Here is a 21,572-nt window from a genome sequence, read left to right as displayed (position 1 = left end):
TTGTCAGTATCATTAACAGTTAGTTACCTACAAATAGGTAAAAATATATCTATTATCAAACAAGCGAAGAAAATAATGATCTTCACTATAACCAAAATAGAAATAGAACATTGATATATTGATACTTGGAAACCAACTTGAATCAAAGTATAGTTTACGATTAAATTCCCTTCAAAACATGTTCAATAATACTACGCTGATCAAGAACAAATTGGCTTGCCTGATCATAATTAACTACGGTCTGTTAATTGTTAGCGTGAAATAATTACATATTACAGACTATTGTTCTATTTTACTGTTTACGTGCTGCAATACAATCAGGTAGGCACGGTTTAGTTGGAAATAAGGTTTAACGCAATTCATTTCAATTAATACTGTTGATGATAATCAGCAAGTAATCTAATATTGACTAGATAACTCGGGCGTTTGTGATTCAGCACTTATCTCTACTTGCAATGCCGAAATTTTCTTACATTGCAATCAGAGTTTAAATCAATCAAAGAGTTTAAATCATTTCCTATTAATGAAGGTAAATAGGAGAGACATTAAAAAAATTAGATGTCTCTTACTAGCCTGAATTTGATAACAATAATTAATATTATAATTGTTTATAAACAATAAAATATTAGAATGGTAAATAGCTTAATTCGATGAGTCTGATCTAAGTCATACAATTTAGGTTCATTTTTAGTCTTGTCTAAAATGCGGCCCCATTCTATGGTATAGAGTAATATGGGCCTTCTTCTATTTAAAGCTGTAGCGTCATCATTGTCACAAAATGCCAAAAGACTTGAACTTATTCGTTATAAACAAACTGTTAAAACTTGATGCTAATAAAATTAAAATAAAATTTCAGTGCTTTACAGTAGCATAAATACAAGTGTAGCAATCTAAAGACGTTTATGTTGCCATCATCGAACTTCTATTGATATCACTAATCTAAAAAAATAAATTATATTATTTTAAATGCATAATAATATCGTAAGTTATACGTTCAACATAAATGATTAAGTATTATGATTCAATGAAGTACTTATTCCCGACGTCTATTTAGCAACAACAATTTGTCTCAAATTCAGATGTAATGATCCTTGTTTTGTGGGGAAAAATTTACTTCCTAGTTATTATGTGATTATGTTATATAAATCTTTGGGATAAGTTTACTTCCTTAGTGTTGGCACATTACAAAATTTTGAATAATTAGATAATATTAAAGTAACCATTTGGGGATTATGCTATCCTAAGGAAGAATATTTAACTAGTGAAACTTGAATAATAATATATAACGTGGAATAAATAACTATTATATCATACAGATTTAGGGAAGACTGGAGCTATTTGCTATACCTAATTCGCTAGATTTAACCATCTTAATCATTCTCAAATAACAGTTTATACTTACAATTGGACAAGAAATGGCTACTTTTAAAAGAATCTTATTGTAAAATGTATTATACAATGTCAAATTACGAATATTATATCTTAAAGGGAAAGAATAATGCTGAACTGTAAATATAGGAATGGGTTAGTATGAATCTACCACTAATTTACAGTTGGAGTTCAGAAGCGGATCAATTTATCAAATACTTATTATTACTTATTACACTAAAGCATGAAAAACACCCATTTTCAGTTTTTTTGAATAAAATAAAATGATGGAACTACCGCTTAATTACCGAAAGATACTAAAAAGATAGATCTCAAAACAAACTGTGGTTATATAAGCGTAAAGAGTCTTAGGACTGCAAGTATCTAAATCCAGTGTTGATCGACTAACTGCTGGGGGTAATTACTATATGATATCTCTATGAAAGGGTTACGATATTAAATTCTATTTTTATGAAAGTTTGATCAAGATTATTCGAAGATCATCCTACAGACTATCCCAGTACCGCTTTTAAATTGTACGGCAGTTATACTGTAATTAACTCAAAATTATAATCGAAATTAAAATTGATAGCTAATAAATACAATACAAAGTAGAATAATATGCCATCTACAAAAGGTTTATGCTAAATATACTATTTTGTCTACTTTAAAAATCATAAAAATGTCACTAATCGTAGCTTTAATATTCTTTCTAACTGGATCAGTTTAGAATCTGTTACGATAACGATTTTTGTAAGATTAATTAGAGAATAGATTATAGTTATAATGAAAGCAAGCAAAAAGACGTTAATAACGGAATCACTCAAAAATATAGTCTTAAGCGTTTCTTTATTTTATTAATACTAAAAGTATACAGGAAGGAAAGCTACATACTCGTACGTAAAACCTCTGCTTTGCAATAATAATCTTGTCAAAAAACGGTAAGGAAATAAACGCTATGAAACTTTAATTAGTTTAGATTAATCTTAGCTTATTGACGTTAATCTAGTAATATAGGCAACAAAAATATAGGAAAACAATCACTGGCATCAATTGTTAATGTGTGGCAAATTAAAGTATCGAAATAGTCACAGTGGTTGCTTATTAATTTTAAATAGATCTATTCTACAGAACTTGCCTATTTTTTATACTTTAACATTTACATTCACAACGAGTAAGAATTGGAAATTTAAACTTTCTCCAAGTACAACGCTTATGAACAATTGTTTTACCATTTTTATCGTGAGATCGTTTGATTAAACATGTGTAAGTTAATAATCTTTTATATTTATACTCTGTACCACGGCAGGTCATACCAGGCGGAATTGAACAAGATCTGTCATTAATACAACTTCCCTGTAAAATATATCGAGGCCAAATAGCTGAACTTAAATCGATCCATTTATATTGAACTCGACAGAACGTTGTCGACGATAACCACCTTTTAACTTTTTTACGACTGTCACGGCCAATTTTATAGATTTTACCATCATACCCCGTCAATTTAAAATCTTTAAACTGTGGTAACACAGTTTTCTCGTCTAATCCTGTTACTTTAACCACGTACTGTGACAAGTTAGTATTATTAGCTAAGTAATGGGGTAATCTTGGCTTTCCTATCGACATATACTGTGGATCGTAATATTTGCCTAGTTTCTTCCTTAATGCAGGATGATCAATAGTCTGTGCCAGTGGTAGCGAATCAGCTTGAAAAGAGGGCGCTTTAATATCATCTAAATCATCACTAGGAACAGGTCGAAGATCTAGAGTCGGTATTGCGTTAATAGATAGTGCTTTTCCAACGCTTAGTTGTAAACTTGACAACAGTAAAGCAAAGTATAACCATTGACACCACATGGATACTAAATTATTAAACATGATTTATAAAAATCCACTTGTATAGATAGTTCTTATTTGTTTCGGCTAAATGAACCTCAGATAAGGTAATAAGTTGATTAAAAGTAATCTTGGTCTTCAATTCTTACTTCAAATAGCATTAGTATTTATTTACAATGAAATAATTATAATTTGATTGATTGATTGAGTAATTTCGTTAGTTTCCAGCTACGATTTAAACAGAAAAATGAAAACGGCACTCGCTACCTTTATTACTTGATCAACAGTCAATATATTCGTGAGTTTTACAAATTAACTTCTTATGTAATACTGTGTCAATCTAACTATCAATATTAATCTTTATAATTTAATTCATGCTTTAGTATTTGGTAAAAGCTTTGCAGACAACAATAAAAGGATAGATCATGTTATAGTAGACGTTGTTATCTCTTCTATAGAAATTTTATAATAATACTGTCTATGAATGCTATTATTTTACCTTTTTAATTAACGTTTCATATTGTTATATTGCATCATTAAATACTAATTTATTCAGACTACTATAACATTTGTTCGCTTTAACAGAGCTATTAAATCATCTTAAATGAGATTGATCATACCAATTATACAGCTACTTAGAATGAAAGTATAGTAGAAACAAACAATTAGTGCCTTTATTGAACTAAATTCCTACCCTTGATATGGAATTGAACTCTTACAATATTAATGTTTCTGTGATAATAGATTACTGAAATGAAGCATACCTTAACTCTTACTTTGAGGGAATTTTGATTGTTTTGATACTATAAATATCATCATGCACACAGTGCATTTGTTCGTTAAGACATATGGTAAACCTTCTGTTCTGTTTAAGATGTTCCGTATAGAATTACGCGTATAGACACTTGTATAGTGCTATAGTATGTATAGCTTGCAACGTTTGATGGCGAAATTTATTTTCCACTTCAATGATAAATTAACCTTTACAATTTTAGATTGTCTAGTATCAGCATCTATCTGCATTGGGCGATTAATTGCTTCCTTTTAAAAGCTATGATTACATTGCTGCAAATTTCTACTAGAATAGCTATAGAAATGATCAAAACAATGTCCAATTTCTCTGTCTGTTTCACTATTGCTCAAACAATGAATGGCCTAAGCCTAAAGTTAGATTAGCCATGATCAATTTACATAGATTCTATGATTGAAATGATAGGCCATCATTATAATGATTTTGGCTTAGGTTCAATCTTTTGTAGCTATCCGCTCAAGTTATTTTAATATTTTGACAATCACTTTCTTTATGATAAGAATTGATAAATTGTGGTGATGTAACTGTCATGAATCAGTTGAATGATATCATTTTTGTAATTATTAATTAAATTCATTCGTAGCGATCAATTGTATAACTTCACACTTTACTGGATGTTAGATCAGATAATCATCACTGATTTAAATATTTACAATAACGATAACAAAAGGGCGAATTAGAAAAGATCAAATTTCGTGTTAAAAAGAAAGAAGATTCATTTTAAGTTGACTTATTCATTTATTCCATGCTACAGATATGATCATACACTAAATAATCGACTAGTTTGATTCATATATGATTAAACCTAAAGAAGGGGAGACGTTAAGGTTCGCTTACTCGTGTACTATACTCTGCGCGCAGTAGAACACGAGTAAGCAAAGCTCGATAGTTGTCCGCGATGATGATATTTACACTGGTCCATTTATTTCATCGACATCATCAAAATATAACGTTTATTGCTATCATTTATAGTAATCAGATTATAGCAGGGCATAAACAGGAGGTAGAAGTATTGTAGCAATCCATGACACGGAAAAGTAGAATCAATTCATGGGCTACTAAAAGCGGTGGGAATTCGAGCCGAGTACGACCTACTGTACAGTGTACAATACAGTTTCTAAAACAACATCTAATATACTCGTACCGTACTGCACTACAGTATCGATACTATAGACCACTATTTCAGGGTGGCTTGTATACTGATTGAACCGTTGGTGCAGGCATCAGTGACTGAGGGTTTGCATTAGAAATTGCTTCTAAGAAATAAAATAACTCTAGAATGAGCGAAATGAAAATAATCATCCAGTGCCAATCACTCAAGGTTGTTGTGATCTTTCATAATGGTGAAAATTTGAGCCAATTTCAAAGTCAATGCCTTCCAAATTGAAAGGCGTAATAATATTAAAGTTAGCACTAAAGTTTCGATTCTATATAAGATCACTATTTCAGGGTGATTTGTATACTGATTGAACCGTTGGTGCAGGTATCAGTGACTGATGGTTTGCATTAGAAATTGCTTCTAAGAAATAAAATAACTCTAGAATGAGCGAAATTAAAATAATCATCCAGTGCCAATTACTCAAGGTTGTTGTAATCTTTCATAATGGTGAAAATTTGAGCCAATTTCAAAGTCAATGCCTTCCAAATTGAAAGACGTAATATCCCAGCTAAGGGCTCCACCATGGCTGAACGGATTTGAACCAGTAGAGTGCACAGTACCCTGTACTGTAGTACAGTAAGTCATACTGTAGTACAGTACTGTAAGTGTTGATTTGACGTGCTTTTATTTGGTACTGTCGAAAATGATGGTATTGCATGGCTATAGTGCTAAATTTACAGCTTAAATGTAAAACTGAATTACGGATATAGAATCTGGAAATCAAGAGCTCCCCGTACATCTTAAAACCACATGCATTTGTGATCAATTTTGTACAAATTGATGCAAAAATTGTAATATCGAATGTACAGTATTCGGATCACGTCGTCCACTCACTGTACTACAGTACTGTACTGTGCCCTGAATTGTTTGCACTGTAGAGGTGGTAGGGTGTCCCGTTCTTTTTTGAGGGAGAAGGGACAGAGCGGAAGGAAGGAAGGACTTAAGCGAATGCAGTACAGTGTCAATGTGTTGTACACTGTTTAGCGCTCGCCGCGCCCATGAAATTGAGGTCGAAATTCAATAAGGGTAATTCGCATAGTTATGGACTGCAGATTGCCTACAATACAGCTGTATACAGTACTATGCACTATTGTACAGTACTGTTCTGTAGTAAACCATTGACTGACGCTGCCAATGCTCAAATGTGCTATATAACTTGTAGATACAGTAAGAACTGAACACTTTCTAGAAGTTTTTTTAGTCCTGATTGATGATTACACCTCCTTCCATGCTACCGCCCCAAGGTGCTTTATTACTGTACACAGTGTACAGCCGACAGGACGGGCCGACAGTACTGCGTACGGTACATGCGTAGTAGCTTGCCATGAATCATTTTCACTGTTTTGAAGCATGCGAGCTAGCTTAAAAGTACGAGCACGCGCAGCAAATTCTTCCTTTCACCTCATTGACAGGTAATGGCGGATCTGTGTGACTTTTTCTAAATTTCCTATCCTTCAATTATCTTCTTCATCAGACTATATTTTATGGGCTCCATATTAATATTTACCTTGATAGACATACTCTTTATCCTGTTGTAAAATAATGTCCAGTCGAAACGTTCAATTAAACACTTTTTTTTCAATCTTCTTGACAGACCAGCCATGGGTAAGCCTCATCAATCCCGAAATAAAGTCCTCCCAGGAGGAGCAATGTTGTACTCGCGCTCACAAATGTACCGAAAAAGGGCATTGTACAAGCGTAAGAAGGTCGGTACAAAGAAGGTTGTTCAAGAAATTGCCAAGACTATAGTAAAACCTGTTAAAGGCGATAAAAATGGCAATCAACGAGTGTTACCTGTCCAGCGTGAAGTAAGTCATGAAGATCGATTTCAACACTTTGTTCTAGACTCTACTCCTTGCTTGAGCATGTTTGCCGCTGCGAATAAATCGTAATAACGATAGATTAATGTATCATGCAGAAGGACTATCGTTTGCCGATATTCCATATTGAATATGCTCAAATGAAAGGAGAATGAGATTTTTGTATCACATCAATATCTTGTCCTCATGTCGTTTTAGTGGATAGCCTGTCTATTCTGCTGTACAACTTGATTTCACGCTATTAATCTTCAGTCAGTTGGAAAGTAGAAAGTAGGACTCATAGGATGATGTTGTTGAATCTATTTAGCCTCGTTACTACCCCACTGAAGATACCAGAAGGCCGCTAGTTAACAGAAAGAAGCAAAGACCAACTAAACTTCGTTCGTCGATTACTCCCGGTACCGTATTAATCCTTTTAGCTGGCAATCACCGTGGCAAGGTAGGTTTCGTCTTATTAGACTTACTTTGAATATTATTGCAAGATCTTCTAAACTGAAATGATATCTAATTATGATTATTCTAGCGTGTGGTATTCTTGAAACAGTTGGCTTCTGGTTTACTTTTGGTTACTGGTTAGTTGAAAGCTTTGACAGAACAGTGTTTTGTATTTTATCTCATGTTACTACTGGATGTGTGTCATATCATTTAGTTTTTGCAGTATAATGTAGCTTATGATACACATATCTTAGAAGCATTAGGTTCTTTATTTCGCTTCTAGTGGCTGCGATGAAAACAGTCGTAGTAGCCTAAACTGAAAGACATTAAGTGGTTGATTAATAGTTCACACTTAGCTGACGATAAATCCTTCTAGGCTCAGTGTCGTAACCATAAGTTGTAGTAGGATTTAATAGTGTAAGGACATCTTTAGTAATGGATAGATATTTTGTTAATCCCGAAATGCAGGTCCTTACAAAATTAATGGTGTGCCTTTGAGACGTGTCGATCAAGCTTATGTAATTGCTACTAAGACAAAATTAGACATTAGTGGTGTGAAATTGCCTGAGCGCTTGAACGATGCTTACTTCAAGAAGCCCCAAGTAAAACGTCGTAAGAATCAAGAAATGTTTGAAGAGGAAGAAAAGAAAACTGAGGCGAGTCCTGAAAAGAAAGAAGATCAAGCAGCCGTAGATAGTCAAGTCATCGCAGCCGTTGCAAAGGTTGACCAGATGAAGCCTTATTTACGTGCTCCTTTTTCGCTACGAAAGAAGCAATATCCACATGCTATGGCGTTTTAAAAAACCTATCAAACTGTTTTGTTGAATCTTTAATCGAATAAAAATGTACAGTATCGTCAAAAAGTTCTGTGGTCATTAGCCTTAACTTGGATAAATGGTGGTAGGGTATCGTACATATGTGTAATGCACGACATGCTGATTGCGTTATTCCCTGTGTTTTCAACGAAAGTCTGTTAACACAGTAGCGTTAGCCAGACGTTAACTGTTTGCAGCAATAGTCGTCTCTGTTTTTAAACACAACAGTATCACCACTTGCTCACGTTTGTAGTTCTCATTATTCCCTTCAAGTTTCTACCAAAACTGAGTGTTCCATCACTAGATAAGATTTAAATGTTTTGCGTAGATTACAGTACAAAGTTATCCTCGATTGTGAGGCCTGGTAGAATTTTGTAGATTGAATTTAAACTATTACTGTCATGGCCGATACTGCATACATTTCGAGTTGACCATCTGCTAAGCTACTAACTCTTTTGTAAACTATTATTCTCTACATGAGCACTGGCGTACTTCATAGCAGGTATGTCGTGCTGTATTTCAATCATGGTAGTATGTTAAAAATCGATAATTCATCATGAAATCAGATGGATTGTGATCTTAGTGCATGTAAGTTGATAGTAGTCATGACTCGTAGTTATTACTGCTGAAGTTTATAAATTCCATATTAATATTACTCGATAGCATTCTGTAAGTCTTTTTTAAAACCCTAGGTCCACCACTAGGCTTCCATGTACCATCTATAACGAGCTGCTGTGATTATTAACTTTGAATGTATGAACTACAAGATTGTATCGGATCCCTAATTACTTTATATCGGTAGAGCCCTTTTACGACATTGAGATGGTAGATATTATTGTAACTGTCGCTGGTGATGATTATAGTAAACTATCATAATTAGGAATGGAAATTTTCACTTACAGCGATGAACAAGTTTTTTATCCTTTCGTTAGGATCAACATATTACAAGCACTCTATTTACTCTTACAGTATACAGTAGTAGGCATGAGTAAGAGCCATTATCGTAATCAAATTTTCACATCCAACTACAAGTGAAAGAGGGCTACATGAATTAATGGATGTATGTACTATTCCGCAACTCTAGATTGCTAACAAGCCCTTTAGTACTTTACATGTAGTAGTCCGATTGCACACTTGAACTGCAATAACTACCCTCGAAGAGAATGATATTAATTTGTTGAGCAATAATTGATTCAAAGCTATGAATATTCACCTAATAGCTACTATCAAACCTAAAGCATATCGACTTTGAAATAATCCTGGCAATATATTTGTTTATTGTCCTGCAGATTAATTAGCAAAAATTCGTCACTGATGCTGAAGATTTGGGGTGGTCAATGTACTATCCACCAACCCGCATAGAATATAACATCATTAAAGCAGAGCCATGTAAACTTGAGGATGTTCCATGTCCTTATTATAGCATTCTCTTACCTCAATAATTGGAAATCAAAGGCGTTCAAAAATAGCTCGTGCAAAGTCTGGATATCGTCTCGTCCATCATATGCTGTACACTACTGCACAACATTGTCCATCCATCCCATGCATGAGCGAAAGCATGGCGGCTCAGTATGCCGTCTCTCCTTTTTAATGTCTCTAAAAAGTTGAATCGCAGCAGTTCCTACTAGAGGTCTGTAAACTGTGATAGGAAGATGAAATTCTATTCTAAATCATATCAAATTTAAATATCCAGTAGCCAACTAGTGCCTATTTATGCGCTATGTTGGTTTTGTACTACCGTTGCGCAACGACGGTATACTATTTGTATGCCATAATGAAGGGATTGATACAGTAGACTGCCAATAGGTGCATGAGGGTACTGTAGCCAACAGTCGATTGCATCAAGCGATTAATAGGCCATCAGTATTTGTAGGGTGGGCTATATACCAGATCGACTAACTCTTGACTCAGGCAGTCGATCCGTGTCCATAACTACATGGCAACGCATCTTGAAGAAGATCAAGCGATTGGAAGTTTATTCAGCTAGAATTATGGAAGTCATCTCTTCAAGTAAGGCAATGTATACAACAGTGATGCTATAACATCTTGCTATCGATAGAAATACCTTTCAAAGGACGAAAATTTTGTCACAGTCACGTTCTGCATCCATCATATATATGTCATAAAATACGACACTCATTCATCCACAGTTGTCATGGCATCGAGGACTTTTCTATTCGTTTGGATGATGCAACTTCCAGCTAACCTTTATACAGTAGGTATAAATTGGAGAGTATAGGACTAGCATAAGAGAGAGAGAGAGAGATGAAAGGACAAATTTTAGTCTTGATTGAAGTAAATTTGTAACATAGAACTCTTGTATAGGTTGAAGTTGAACAATTGCATGAGTTCAAGATTCATGGACGAATTCTAGCTTACATGACACAGTAGAACAACGGAACTATATTCAGTATGGATTGTATCCAACAAAACTTAGAACTTTTCCTTTACTCCGTTAATTCACGGACAATTTCTTGAACACAATCGTTTCTTGTATAAATTCTGCGCTCATGTCCTACCCATGATCGTTATTTGAGGACATTGTACGCACGTACAAGCAATTATTCATTCAATTGATGTTATTTCCGAGATCGTATAAGCACACCAACTACAAATTTACCTAAAATTAAATGATTTCAGAATCGGTATTAAGTTCAGTGTTGAGGTATGCATGTCCACTGAGCATTAAGAGATAGAAATTAATCGATGAATAGGTTTGAGTTGAAGCTAATTTGAAGCAGCTTACAGCTAGCCACCAGTAGAAGTTGAAGTAGCCAAGGGATAGAAATGAATCAATGAATGAATACGCGCATGAGTTTAGGTTAATTGTATGCAACTTAGAGCTCATCACCTTGGTAGGAGAGCCTATGGGAAATTGGGGATGAGATGCAATGATGAAGTTCAGTTTCGGCTAATTTTGTACAACTTTGAGCTAGTGAGCTAGATAGAAATTAACACTTGCCTTGATTCCCTACCATATCCTTCAAATGTATCACGGTAGTGAATATTACTTTTTTAATGACGTGCTACTTAGAACTAACCACGTAGATTCCTTGCTAATTCATAGGAGTCTAAAATGATGAATTGAAATTAATGATGCTTCTCTTTTATTCTAGACTTAAATGAGGCTATCGATATTTTAAAATCCATCATAAATAAAGCGGCATTTGTGGCACTGGATGGAGAATTTACGGGTACATTATTCTAATTGTCTGATTGTGTACTCTTGCGTCAATAGACTAATAAATTGCTTCATACTCTAGTAACTGTAATTTTTTAGTGCATAATTAACCATCTGCATAGAACGACGTCAATTTACCTTTACCGTAACTTCCTCTAGTTGAAAATTTTTAAATTGTTTTAATTTAATGTAGGAATTAACAGTGATGAGAGCAGAGCATTTGATATGTTCGAATCGCCTGCACAACGTTATAAGAAAATAAGTAAGGTTAGTCAATTTCGAAGCTGAGCTGCCACTTTTAAGCTTAATCTTATTTACCATACCTAATCATGACATCATAAGTATTGACATAGTATTTTAATGCTTTATTACTAGTCATTTTAAAGTAATGAAATAATAGTTCAATGACTATATTAACAACATATCCTTTTTGAGAGTTCAAATCAAAGTCCTCAGTTTTAACCATCATGTTATTATTTAAAATGATCAGTTCGCCGGTAAAGTAAATCTTTTCCGATACCTTCTTAGCTATTTGCTCATTTCGATTCTTGTGCTTGATGCTGGTATTGACAGTGATAAAATTAATTATCAAAGCAAGTTTTTAATTAAGAATTGCAAAATCCAGGATAGAATCGAATAGATATGATTAGTTACTCTAATAATGAATTACGACGTAAAGTAGCATACTGCTATAGTCATATAGTATTTACGATTTTTACGGCAGTTTCTATATTATTTATGTATATGCGATAATATACAGTCATGTTCTAAAACTGAGTATTAAATCAATTTGCTAGATTGTACAAAATTTCTTGATGATTCAATGTGGCTTATGTGTCTTTGTGCCTAATGAAGACAAGAAGAGGTATATAGACGGATTGACTATAGTTATAATACTAAGCTCTTGATTACAAACACTAACTAAATACTATGCTAAAATATCCAAGCCTGTTTTTGACTGTGTTCATCCAAATTTCATCGTATTGTGTCCAGCTTTACAGCGTTTCCCTTTAGTTTCTACATATTTCCTCAAGACGATAACAGTGGTCCAAATAAGAATGGCTTTTCTTGTCAAGTAAAAATTTATCAAATTAGATAGTATTTACACAGGTATTGACGGTCATATCTCTGTAATTGCCTGATTATAATCAGCAATTTTTACTATATATAAACACAGATTTCAAGCATCAAATTTCTTAGCCAGCATAAATTCAATTTTAATAAAGTATTCAATGACGGTAAGCTAGTTGTTAAATGATTTCAATTAGCAAGTTCCTATTTTTTATCCGACATCATAAGAATTAGAAATCAACCATCTGCTAAGCTTTATCTTTCTCAAATAATAGGAATGCCTTATCTAAACTCCATTGTCGAAGCTGAATGTCGAATGAAAATAGAAGAGAAAATGAAATCAATGTGGGAAAAAGAAGACGAAAAGTATAATAGAGCAAAGGAAAATAAATATCCGTATCAATTATCCTTTAAAATTGCTGATTCTGATCAGCAATTTGTTAAAGACATGATGTGAGTCATTAATCTTTCTATTGTATGATCACGGTGTGATTTTGCTTCAATTAATAATGATAGGGTTGTGGGAATTTTTATTTCGTAATAATTTCTTTGATGAGATGTTATATTTACATATCATTTTAGTCAATTAATTGATGAATGGCTATCTGATAATAGCAAGAAAATTCTTCAATTTCCATCTTGCTCCGGGTTAGACCTTCTTTTAGTTGCATGCTTTAGAAGCTAATGATTTGATTAAGGTTGCTCATTAAATCATATTATTACGAAATTGTACAGATATCATAGGAAAATTATTTACGAATTATTATATGCAAGGTATGAACAATTCTAGCAAAGGGGAAATAATTGTTAGACAGTGTATGTAACTGGCATTTAATTATATTTACTTACTTTTTAGGTGTACTGATAAGAACATGCTACCAGAAACTGTACGAGAAGAGAGTGTAAGCAGATTTAGATGTTTATGAATAAGCTTTAAACGTGATTAAGAAACTTACCTCTTGATAAACAAAATTAGGGTATTTATATTCTTGCAAAGAAATTGGACGAAAAAGAGAAAGCACAGGCTGCCGAAGAAAAATTTAAAACTCAATTGGTATGACTATGTTATGAAAATAACTCATTTTAGAATTGCTAGCAAACTTAATGGTAATCGATAATAATGAAGATTGTATCATTAATTTTTTCTTTTCTCTGTAATTAACGCTGATTTAGAGTAAACTTGACGATGCTGTTGGATTCTGCAAAGTTATTGATATACTTCGTAAAGCAGTAAGAAAATCTGTTTCATGAATTAACTTGTGTTTTCGTCATGCACATGTATACACAGAGTTTACTGTGCGATAGATTACTGACACCAGGTTACGTCAGTTAAATTAAAGATCATTTTGTACAGAATGTTCCGGTTGTTGGTCATAATATGCTGCACGATATATTGCATTTGGTTCACCAATTTATAGCACCTTTGCCTAATGTGAGTCTAATGATTAGGATTAACATCTCTACGAAAAGTCATGTACGATAAAGCTAATATCTGAATATTGTCAATATTTTAGGATTACTATGAATTTAAAGAAATTGTAAATACGGCTTTCCCCAAGTAATTCGTTTCTTATATGATCAAAATAACAACGACCGCTCCTTCCGTGTTCTTATATATTGTATTATGCAATCATCTAATGTACTGTAAATTCCTTCATTTCAGCCTATACGACACTAAATTGATGGCTACTACAGAACCAATTAAGGTTAGTCTCTACTTTAAAATCCTATCGTCTTCGCCATAGATAATGACATTACAAACATACAATTGTAGTCAACGTGAAAACTTTTAACATGCCTTCAGCAATGCAATATTTCTTGCAAAGCTTGTAGCTTAATATCTGCAATGATTTATGGTTCACAATGTACCGTACATGTCGTACAAGCTGTTGCAAACGTACAAGATTATTCGTAAATTGTTGTTTTTATCATTTCGCATATATTTAGACATACTTTGCAGACAGTTCTTTAGCTGCAGCTGAGAAAAGAAGTCAGAAGGAACCATTTCAAAATGTTTCAATTGGTATGAATATTACGCTATTAAAGATAAAACGTTTTATATTGAGAATTTTGTGTTATTTCTTTAATTTAGAATTTTGTAAAGAAATTGATTGTAAAGATTTTCATGAACATTATCATGACGCTGGCTACGATGCGTACATTTGTGGTACAGTTTTCGCTAGGATGCTGTATTATTATGGTAAATACGCTTGGCCACATTGATTTAAGATTATCGAATATTCTTGCTCTGTTCTTCATTCTTGAGTATAATATCGCATCAATACAACTTAGTTTGCTTTCTATAGATACTTTAACTGAAGACGAAAATGGATGTTGCAATTTACAAAGCGAAGTTCTTCAACCTTTTAATGGAAAGTATGTACACCTTGTAATATACGTACTGTGCAGATGTTTTTAGGATTATAATACACGTTCGTTTTAAGTGAGGCTAAGTAGCGTCTTTCCGTTCAATGCAGGATTAAAATGCATAGAATGCTGGACATACCCTACCTGAATTTGAGTGGAGACGATGGTACTTTAATACTTTCATATTTTTGCTATCACTAAAATAAGCGGTACAGTAACCGTAATATTTGATTTTTTCGATAACTGTCGATACAGTTCGTCCATCACGAGAGCATGTATTTGTGATGCGATTTAAGGAGCCTTGGCCTTTGAGTAAAATTGCTGATTACTTTTCTGCTTTTGGTAAGTTGACAAACAGTTACTAATTCATTTATAGCACAATAAATAATCCCTTCTGCTGTTTATTATAAGGTGGAGCGAAGCCGATGCCTGTCCCTATGGACGAAACTTCTTTTTATATCATTTTATTAAATGAAAAGGAAAGCGTAAATGGTAAATTGATAACCTTAGCACTAAATGCTATCAATTGCCATTAACCTATGATGCTTGTATAATGCACACTTTGTACTCTTATAGATCTATGCTAATTGGTCTATTTACATTTATGCTAGTTTCAAACAAGTTAGTTGGTGAATTTCAAGACTTCACCTTGCAAAAATTTGAGTCTGATAGGCTTGAAAAAACCTCTTCCGCTGCGAAAAGGAAAGCAGATTCAATAGGTATAGCAATCGGCTCTGAATTAGGTGTTAAATTCCTACACTGCATGATAAATTCCCGTGAGTTACTACCGTAAGTAATTTAAATAAATTACATACGTGATATTAAACTCTTCATTGCAGTGAATTCGCCCACAGGACAAATCCCAGCAAAGAAAGAAAAATCAGAAAGTACGGTTATTTTAATGTTAATATGCTGATATAGTGGTTCAAAATTAGCGCTAGAATGTTAGCAGGTGCATGTCTGGTACTAGTGTATAATACATTTATAAACTGTATTTGCTCTATCCTTTTGCTTTCCAGGTTCAAAGATTTTCTCAGAATCTGCAGAATGGTGAAACAATTTAGATTCCGTTTAAACAGCAGCACCGGTGCTAATAAACTAGTTATAATTTTCCATACACAACTTTATCAATCACTGTTGAAGGTAATAGGTGTAAAATATAAATAGAGACTAAATACACAATCTTTTTATCACTTTAGAAATACAGTAATTGCTGTAAATAGAATGATGTACACAATTACGTTCGAAGATTTTTAAAAAGTGTATCGCAATTGTGACGATGTGATAAATAGCTAGTTTGGAGCCCACTTGCATAGTAGCATAAAGCTTAACATTTATTGAATAAAACGAGCCAAAATGAGTTGTTTGCCTTTCTACAATTTGACGTTTAATTACAGATAATGTTATTGTATCGTGATTAAAATTGTCATAAAAGATTGACAGCGATGCGTTTTTTACACAGCTGTGGTATTTGTGATACAATAAAATCAATAGACAAAAATGGTAAATGGTACTATTAAAATCAACATGCAGCAGTTACCAAGCTAAAATAGAAGTATTAAAATTTCAAATAAATTTAGTATTATCACCCTTAAAGAATCGAAGAATCATATTATGTGTTCTTTCAAGTATAAAAGTATTTATGTTGTGTGTAACTTCCGTCGATATATGATACTATACAGGAAACATTAAGATGCACGAGTAAGCGTAGCCGTTGAATTGGTTGCAAAAACGATACGAAGAATCTTATCGGTTATAAAATGCTTAATAAAGAAATAGCACTTACTATTTAATTAAAGCACGGAAATTTTAACTTTTCATAATACAAATTAGTTCAGATCTAGGTTTTTTTTCTTAAAAACAGGCAACGCCTATCGAATGTATTTATAGTCATCAAAATTTTGCAGTCTTAGATTATCTAACGGGTACTGTTATCTTTTCGAACTGCAGTAAAGTTTTTTAGTCTTTTTGGGAGTACTTAATTGCTTTAATTCACTATCAAGTCGGTTCTACCAATAGGTTAACATTAATCTATGTACTATTAGCACCAACGGAATTCTCTTCTTGTTGAGATGCTTGAGAGAGAACACTTTCAAAGAATTTAGCTGCATCTTCATTAGTTATTTCTAGACTTTGTAAGAATGGATGTTCCTATTACGGTTACAAAGAATAAAGGAGGGTATCAATAGCTGGTAAGAAGGTGATTAGCGTCCTAGTATTTGATAAGATTTCGATGACAATATAATAAAATGAGCAATAAGCAGGATCATGCAAAGCCTACCAGTAGTTTGTCATATTTCAATCTTTTGTGAACGTCCTTTTGTAAACTGGAAATTTAAAATGATGCGTAAGATAGAGTTACATATATTAATTTCAAGACTGCACAACAGCGAACAAAACTTGTTGGAAATTATGTCTGTAAACAATTACAAACCATTGACCAATAAAATCTCGATATTCAGTTGAGAAATTCCCATCGTCCGGTAGGCGAGGTGGATCATCCATGACCACCTGTTTGAGCTGTTCAAAAGGTGTACGCCATTTGGCATAAGGAAATTTACCGGTTGATATCTCCAGCTATAATTATTACACATATACGCATATAAGAGAAATTGGATAAAGTATTGACATTATAACCAGAACTATTACATTAGTCGTCTTCTTAGGGTCTTCTTCTATTTACGTCAGGGTTAAAACTAATACATACCATAGTAATTCCAAAACTCCACACATCCGATCTAATATCATAACCACCGCCGGTATTAGTTGGGTTAATTCTTTCAGGCTATTCAAAAAGTATTCCAATGAATATATGCTTACTAACCACATCGAACAATATATTGGACACATTTACTATCAATACTTTAGGCAGCATTATCAATCTTTGGAGTATCGACATCATACTGATTGCGTCAATCTTATCATCAAATTACTTACAGCCATATATGGTTTACATCCAGCCTCTCTGGTTTTGGCTATGGAATTGACTAATTGACCACTGATCCCAAAATCGCATAACTTTACAAGGCCATTTAGGTCCAATAAAATATTTGATGGCTTGACATCTAATTGAATAAATCAAATAAAGCTAAATTAATACTATTTTATAGCATCTAAAATTACGGTACCGTATACAAAGTCAATATTGCTTTGTCAAGAATGATTCCATGTTGATTTTAATAAGGTGGGCAACACAAATACAGTATGAGATTTTAGGCTAAATATTAATTACTGATGGATTCACAACTTACCTCTATGAATTACTTTTAATTTGTTATGTAAGTAAGAAAGAGCTTTAATGACCTACAATATCAATATAAGTGATGGAGACATTGTTTCAATAATACATCATAGATTACATTCAAAGATATTCAAAAAGTAAATGCTTCATTGATAGTTGAGTAAGTGGTGTTGTATTAATCCCTGAATGCAAAACTGTATCTGCCGTGATACAAAGTGTAATAAATTATATACTCGTTCAGATACTTACACAATTCGCAAAGTAGCATAATATTGCTTCATTAAATCTTTTGGACTGTTTGAATACTTTGACATAAAATTTATCGAAAGATTCCTCCATGGATTCCATGCAAATCCAAACATCACCCTGTATAAATTGAACAAATATTAAGATATAGCTGCGAGAGTATGGAAATAATTGATTCAAGTAAGACAATTTTGTCATTGCATATTTAATAATGATTAATCAATAAGATTTAGTTCCAAAAGCATCAAAATTATCGGTATTAGTAAAATGATTTTGTCATTGGATTCCAATTTCAAGCTATAAACCTAACACGAGTGCGTTTTAATATTGTGTCTTAACAATCATGAATGTCTAAGAAAGAAATACTATCTCAACTGTTAACCTTTACTTTATCAAAAGGTTACAGTGGCTATTTTAGCATTTGATACACTTGACGCATGAAATTAAAGAACAGACTATACCTCTTTAAATAATGCACCCATAAACGAGTGCATTTTAATATTGTATCTTAACAATCATAAATGTCTAAGAAAGAATTACTATCTCAACTGTTAACCTTTACTTTATCAAAAGGTTACAGTGGCTATTTTAGCATTTGATACACTTGGCGTATGAAATTAAAGAACAGACTTTACCTCTTTCAATAATGGACCCATAAACAAATGCATTTTAATATTGTATCTTAACAATCATAAATGTCTAAGAAAGAATTACTATCTCAACTGTTAACCTTTACTTTATCAAAAGGTTACAGTGGCTATTTTAGCATTTGATACACTTGGCGTATGAAATTAAAGAACAGACTTTACCTCTTTCAATAATGTACCCATAAACAAATGCATTTTAATATTGTATCTTAATAATCATGCTACAAACCTAACACGAGTACGTTTTAACATTGTATCTTAACCATTATGAATGTCTAAGAAAGAATTACTATCTCAACTGTTAACCTTTACTTTATCAAAAGGTTACAGTGGCTATTTTAGCATTTGATACACTTGACGTATGAAATTAAAAAAAGACTTTACCTCTTTAAATAATGCACCATAAACTTTAACTGTGTAAGGACTGTCACTTGCCATCGAAACATCCAAGTCTTGCAATAAATATTTCTGATCTTTCGAACTGACATTTGCTCGGATTCTCTATAGTTTCATAATATCGGTAAAACAATCGAAAAAGTAACATAAGCGAACGCCATGATACATTGCACACATTATGGGGCAAGTAATTTTATAGTTGAACAGACAGATTAATAGAATCAACTCTCTTAGATGGTAATAGTCGTATTCTTCTCATCTTACGAATATGATGGTGAAATAAGATTACGATATAAGTAGCATTAATGGACTCAGGACTTTAAATTTATTCTTGGACTGATTTCCAAAGACGTGATGACCTATAAAACACCGTGTAAGCAATCGTGCACTATACGACTACTATCCATCGATGCAATTTTCTACTACCGTGATTGCTTGCTGCCGTATTTTAGCTAGCTATGATTTATGGCTATTTTCTAGATATTATTGATCCAATATTCAGCGTTTGTGATTGATTCTGTTTGTAGCTTCTTTGTCATATTGTACAGTATACTAGTAGTATGGAGCATTGATTGAAGATTAATTACTAGACATGTTTTCAACGACATCATGATTCCTAAACGTCAGTATCGTCTTGTTTGTAACAACAATTCAACGAGACATTGATGATAACATGATGACTAAGCCAGTATTGTTATTCTTCATTCAAGATGAATAGTTGTACTAGAAAAGATTGAGAATTGCAATAGACAGAAGTTTTGACTGATTTCCATAGTGTAAACTATTTGGTCTAGAAAAGAATGATTGAAAGAGATTCTAATGGAGTTTTACAAGAGACAGTATTACGGTGTGCTTTTTTGGGGAAAACTATCGTTACCATTTTGGTAAGTTGGAAGAGGAGAATACTGAGTCGTTCTACCAGTAGGGTTGAAACAATTTTGTTCATGATATGAGCGATTTTCATTAATAACAGTCATTCCATTGTAAGCTTGGATAAGATTATCTATATCATGAGGAATAACATATGCGTACAGTGCACATCATCTTTACCTTAACTGCCATAATGACTCCACTGGGACGATGACAAACTTTGTGGACAACACCAAATGCTCCACGGCCAAGCTCACTTATAATTTGTAAATCGGTGGCATCGCAATCAAATTCCTATAAAAAGAATTTATTAATCCACTACCCATGTTAGTTGATAAGCGAGAAAAGTAAAGTTGAAATCGATCAAAATTGATAATTAGAAGTCAAAGGGGTGTCTCAATGGACAATTCAATTAGGAGTAGCAGTTTGAAGCAGACATGTTACTTTGGTGCTAGTAAAGTAGATTAAATCTATCAAGGCTATTTTAATAACAAGTACTAAGGAAAGGCCAGGCACAAGAAGAGTTTACTTTATTCAACATGACCAACTTAGCGCCTATCATTTACGACGGCGGCGATCGTTGATGCTAGAATGTTCATTATTGACAGGGCCGTATCATGGATTGACAAGGAGCTCTTCTCTTTTCAAGCGGCTGTCAACCCTTGCATACTGAAATCGGTATCACAGACATGAAATAAGCACAAAAACTAACCCTGTTGTTGACGATTAATTTTGCGGTGGAATCCAGATCTCTTGGTGGCCTACAATGGTTACAAAATGGAAGGAAAGATCATGTTCAAATGATGGGTGTAAAGTGAAAGTTTATTGATGGTTGTGCGTCAAAGATAGCATGCCGGTTGATGGGTGATTCGTTATTCTACTATTATGGTTATTGAATTTCTATCATGAACCATCCATGTCCATGATTTATAATAGCAGAATAGCATAGACCAATGATGATAATACGTCCAAGATTGATATCTACTAATATAGCATCATGACTACTGTCCATGAAGAAGATATTGATCCACTTGGCGTTACAAGTAATTTTCATCCTCGTCATAGACAAGTCAATTGTCTATGACGACGTGATTCAAGCTGGTAATTAAGCGATTCTTCCTAGTATAACCTAGACTATATCGACCTACCTGGTATGATCCATCTCTTTATTGACTTGATCAATCTTATTAAAATTCAACTTGGGATTTTTCCGTCCTAGAAAAGAGTATCCGCGCTGTTTAATTTGGTTATCACTTGCGATCAATGATTCATTTCTATCATGATGATAATCTCTTGGCGATTGTATTCT

General features: G+C 33.3%; 4 protein-coding genes across 4 annotated transcripts; 2 read left to right on the top strand and 2 right to left on the bottom strand.

Annotated features, from left to right (window-relative positions):
• Nucleotides 1-2,520: 2,520 nt before the first annotated feature.
• Nucleotides 2,521-3,225, bottom strand: TRIADDRAFT_21255 (uncharacterized protein; the record flags this gene model as incomplete). The annotated part of the gene is made up of 1 exon (XM_002109132.1): nucleotides 2,521-3,225. One exon carries the CDS (start codon nucleotides 3,223-3,225, stop codon nucleotides 2,521-2,523), a length of 705 nt encoding a protein of 234 aa, XP_002109168.1.
• A 3,550-nt stretch (nucleotides 3,226-6,775) lies between these two features.
• TRIADDRAFT_37142 (expressed hypothetical protein) lies at nucleotides 6,776-8,285 on the top strand (the record flags this gene model as incomplete). Its single annotated transcript, XM_002109708.1, has 4 exons — nucleotides 6,776-6,982; nucleotides 7,302-7,433; nucleotides 7,518-7,566; nucleotides 7,898-8,285. The coding sequence occupies 4 exons, from the start codon at nucleotides 6,776-6,778 to the stop codon at nucleotides 8,227-8,229; spliced, it is 720 nt and encodes a 239-aa protein (XP_002109744.1). The 3' UTR covers nucleotides 8,230-8,285.
• Nucleotides 8,286-10,399: 2,114 nt separating this feature from the next.
• On the top strand, nucleotides 10,400-15,927 carry TRIADDRAFT_52927 (uncharacterized protein; the record flags this gene model as incomplete). The annotated part of the gene is made up of 21 exons (XM_002109707.1): nucleotides 10,400-10,463; nucleotides 11,361-11,438; nucleotides 11,619-11,692; nucleotides 12,223-12,290; nucleotides 12,419-12,500; nucleotides 12,603-12,663; nucleotides 12,772-12,949; nucleotides 13,079-13,144; nucleotides 13,232-13,270; nucleotides 13,353-13,398; nucleotides 13,473-13,550; nucleotides 13,670-13,726; nucleotides 14,011-14,054; nucleotides 14,160-14,202; nucleotides 14,444-14,519; nucleotides 14,589-14,696; nucleotides 15,119-15,205; nucleotides 15,275-15,355; nucleotides 15,475-15,582; nucleotides 15,703-15,755; nucleotides 15,883-15,927. 21 exons carry the CDS (start codon nucleotides 10,400-10,402, stop codon nucleotides 15,925-15,927), a joined length of 1,536 nt encoding a protein of 511 aa, XP_002109743.1.
• Nucleotides 15,928-17,129: 1,202 nt separating this feature from the next.
• Nucleotides 17,130-20,554, bottom strand: TRIADDRAFT_21026 (uncharacterized protein; the record flags this gene model as incomplete). The annotated part of the gene is made up of 8 exons (XM_002109131.1): nucleotides 17,130-17,190; nucleotides 17,298-17,440; nucleotides 17,571-17,648; nucleotides 17,801-17,928; nucleotides 18,115-18,166; nucleotides 18,354-18,470; nucleotides 19,382-19,498; nucleotides 20,444-20,554. Coding segments are annotated over 8 exons (807 nt in total), but the record flags the coding sequence as incomplete, so codon positions are not given.
• Between the last annotated feature and the right edge of the window lie 1,018 nt (nucleotides 20,555-21,572).

The sequence above is a fragment of the Trichoplax adhaerens genome, genomic scaffold (assembly GCF_000150275.1).
Source record: "Trichoplax adhaerens TRIADscaffold_2 genomic scaffold, whole genome shotgun sequence".
Taxonomy (NCBI): domain Eukaryota; kingdom Metazoa; phylum Placozoa; class Uniplacotomia; order Trichoplacea; family Trichoplacidae; genus Trichoplax; species Trichoplax adhaerens.
The sequence above is the reverse complement of the archived record's forward strand: the minus strand, read 5'-3'. Positions and strand labels throughout refer to the sequence as shown.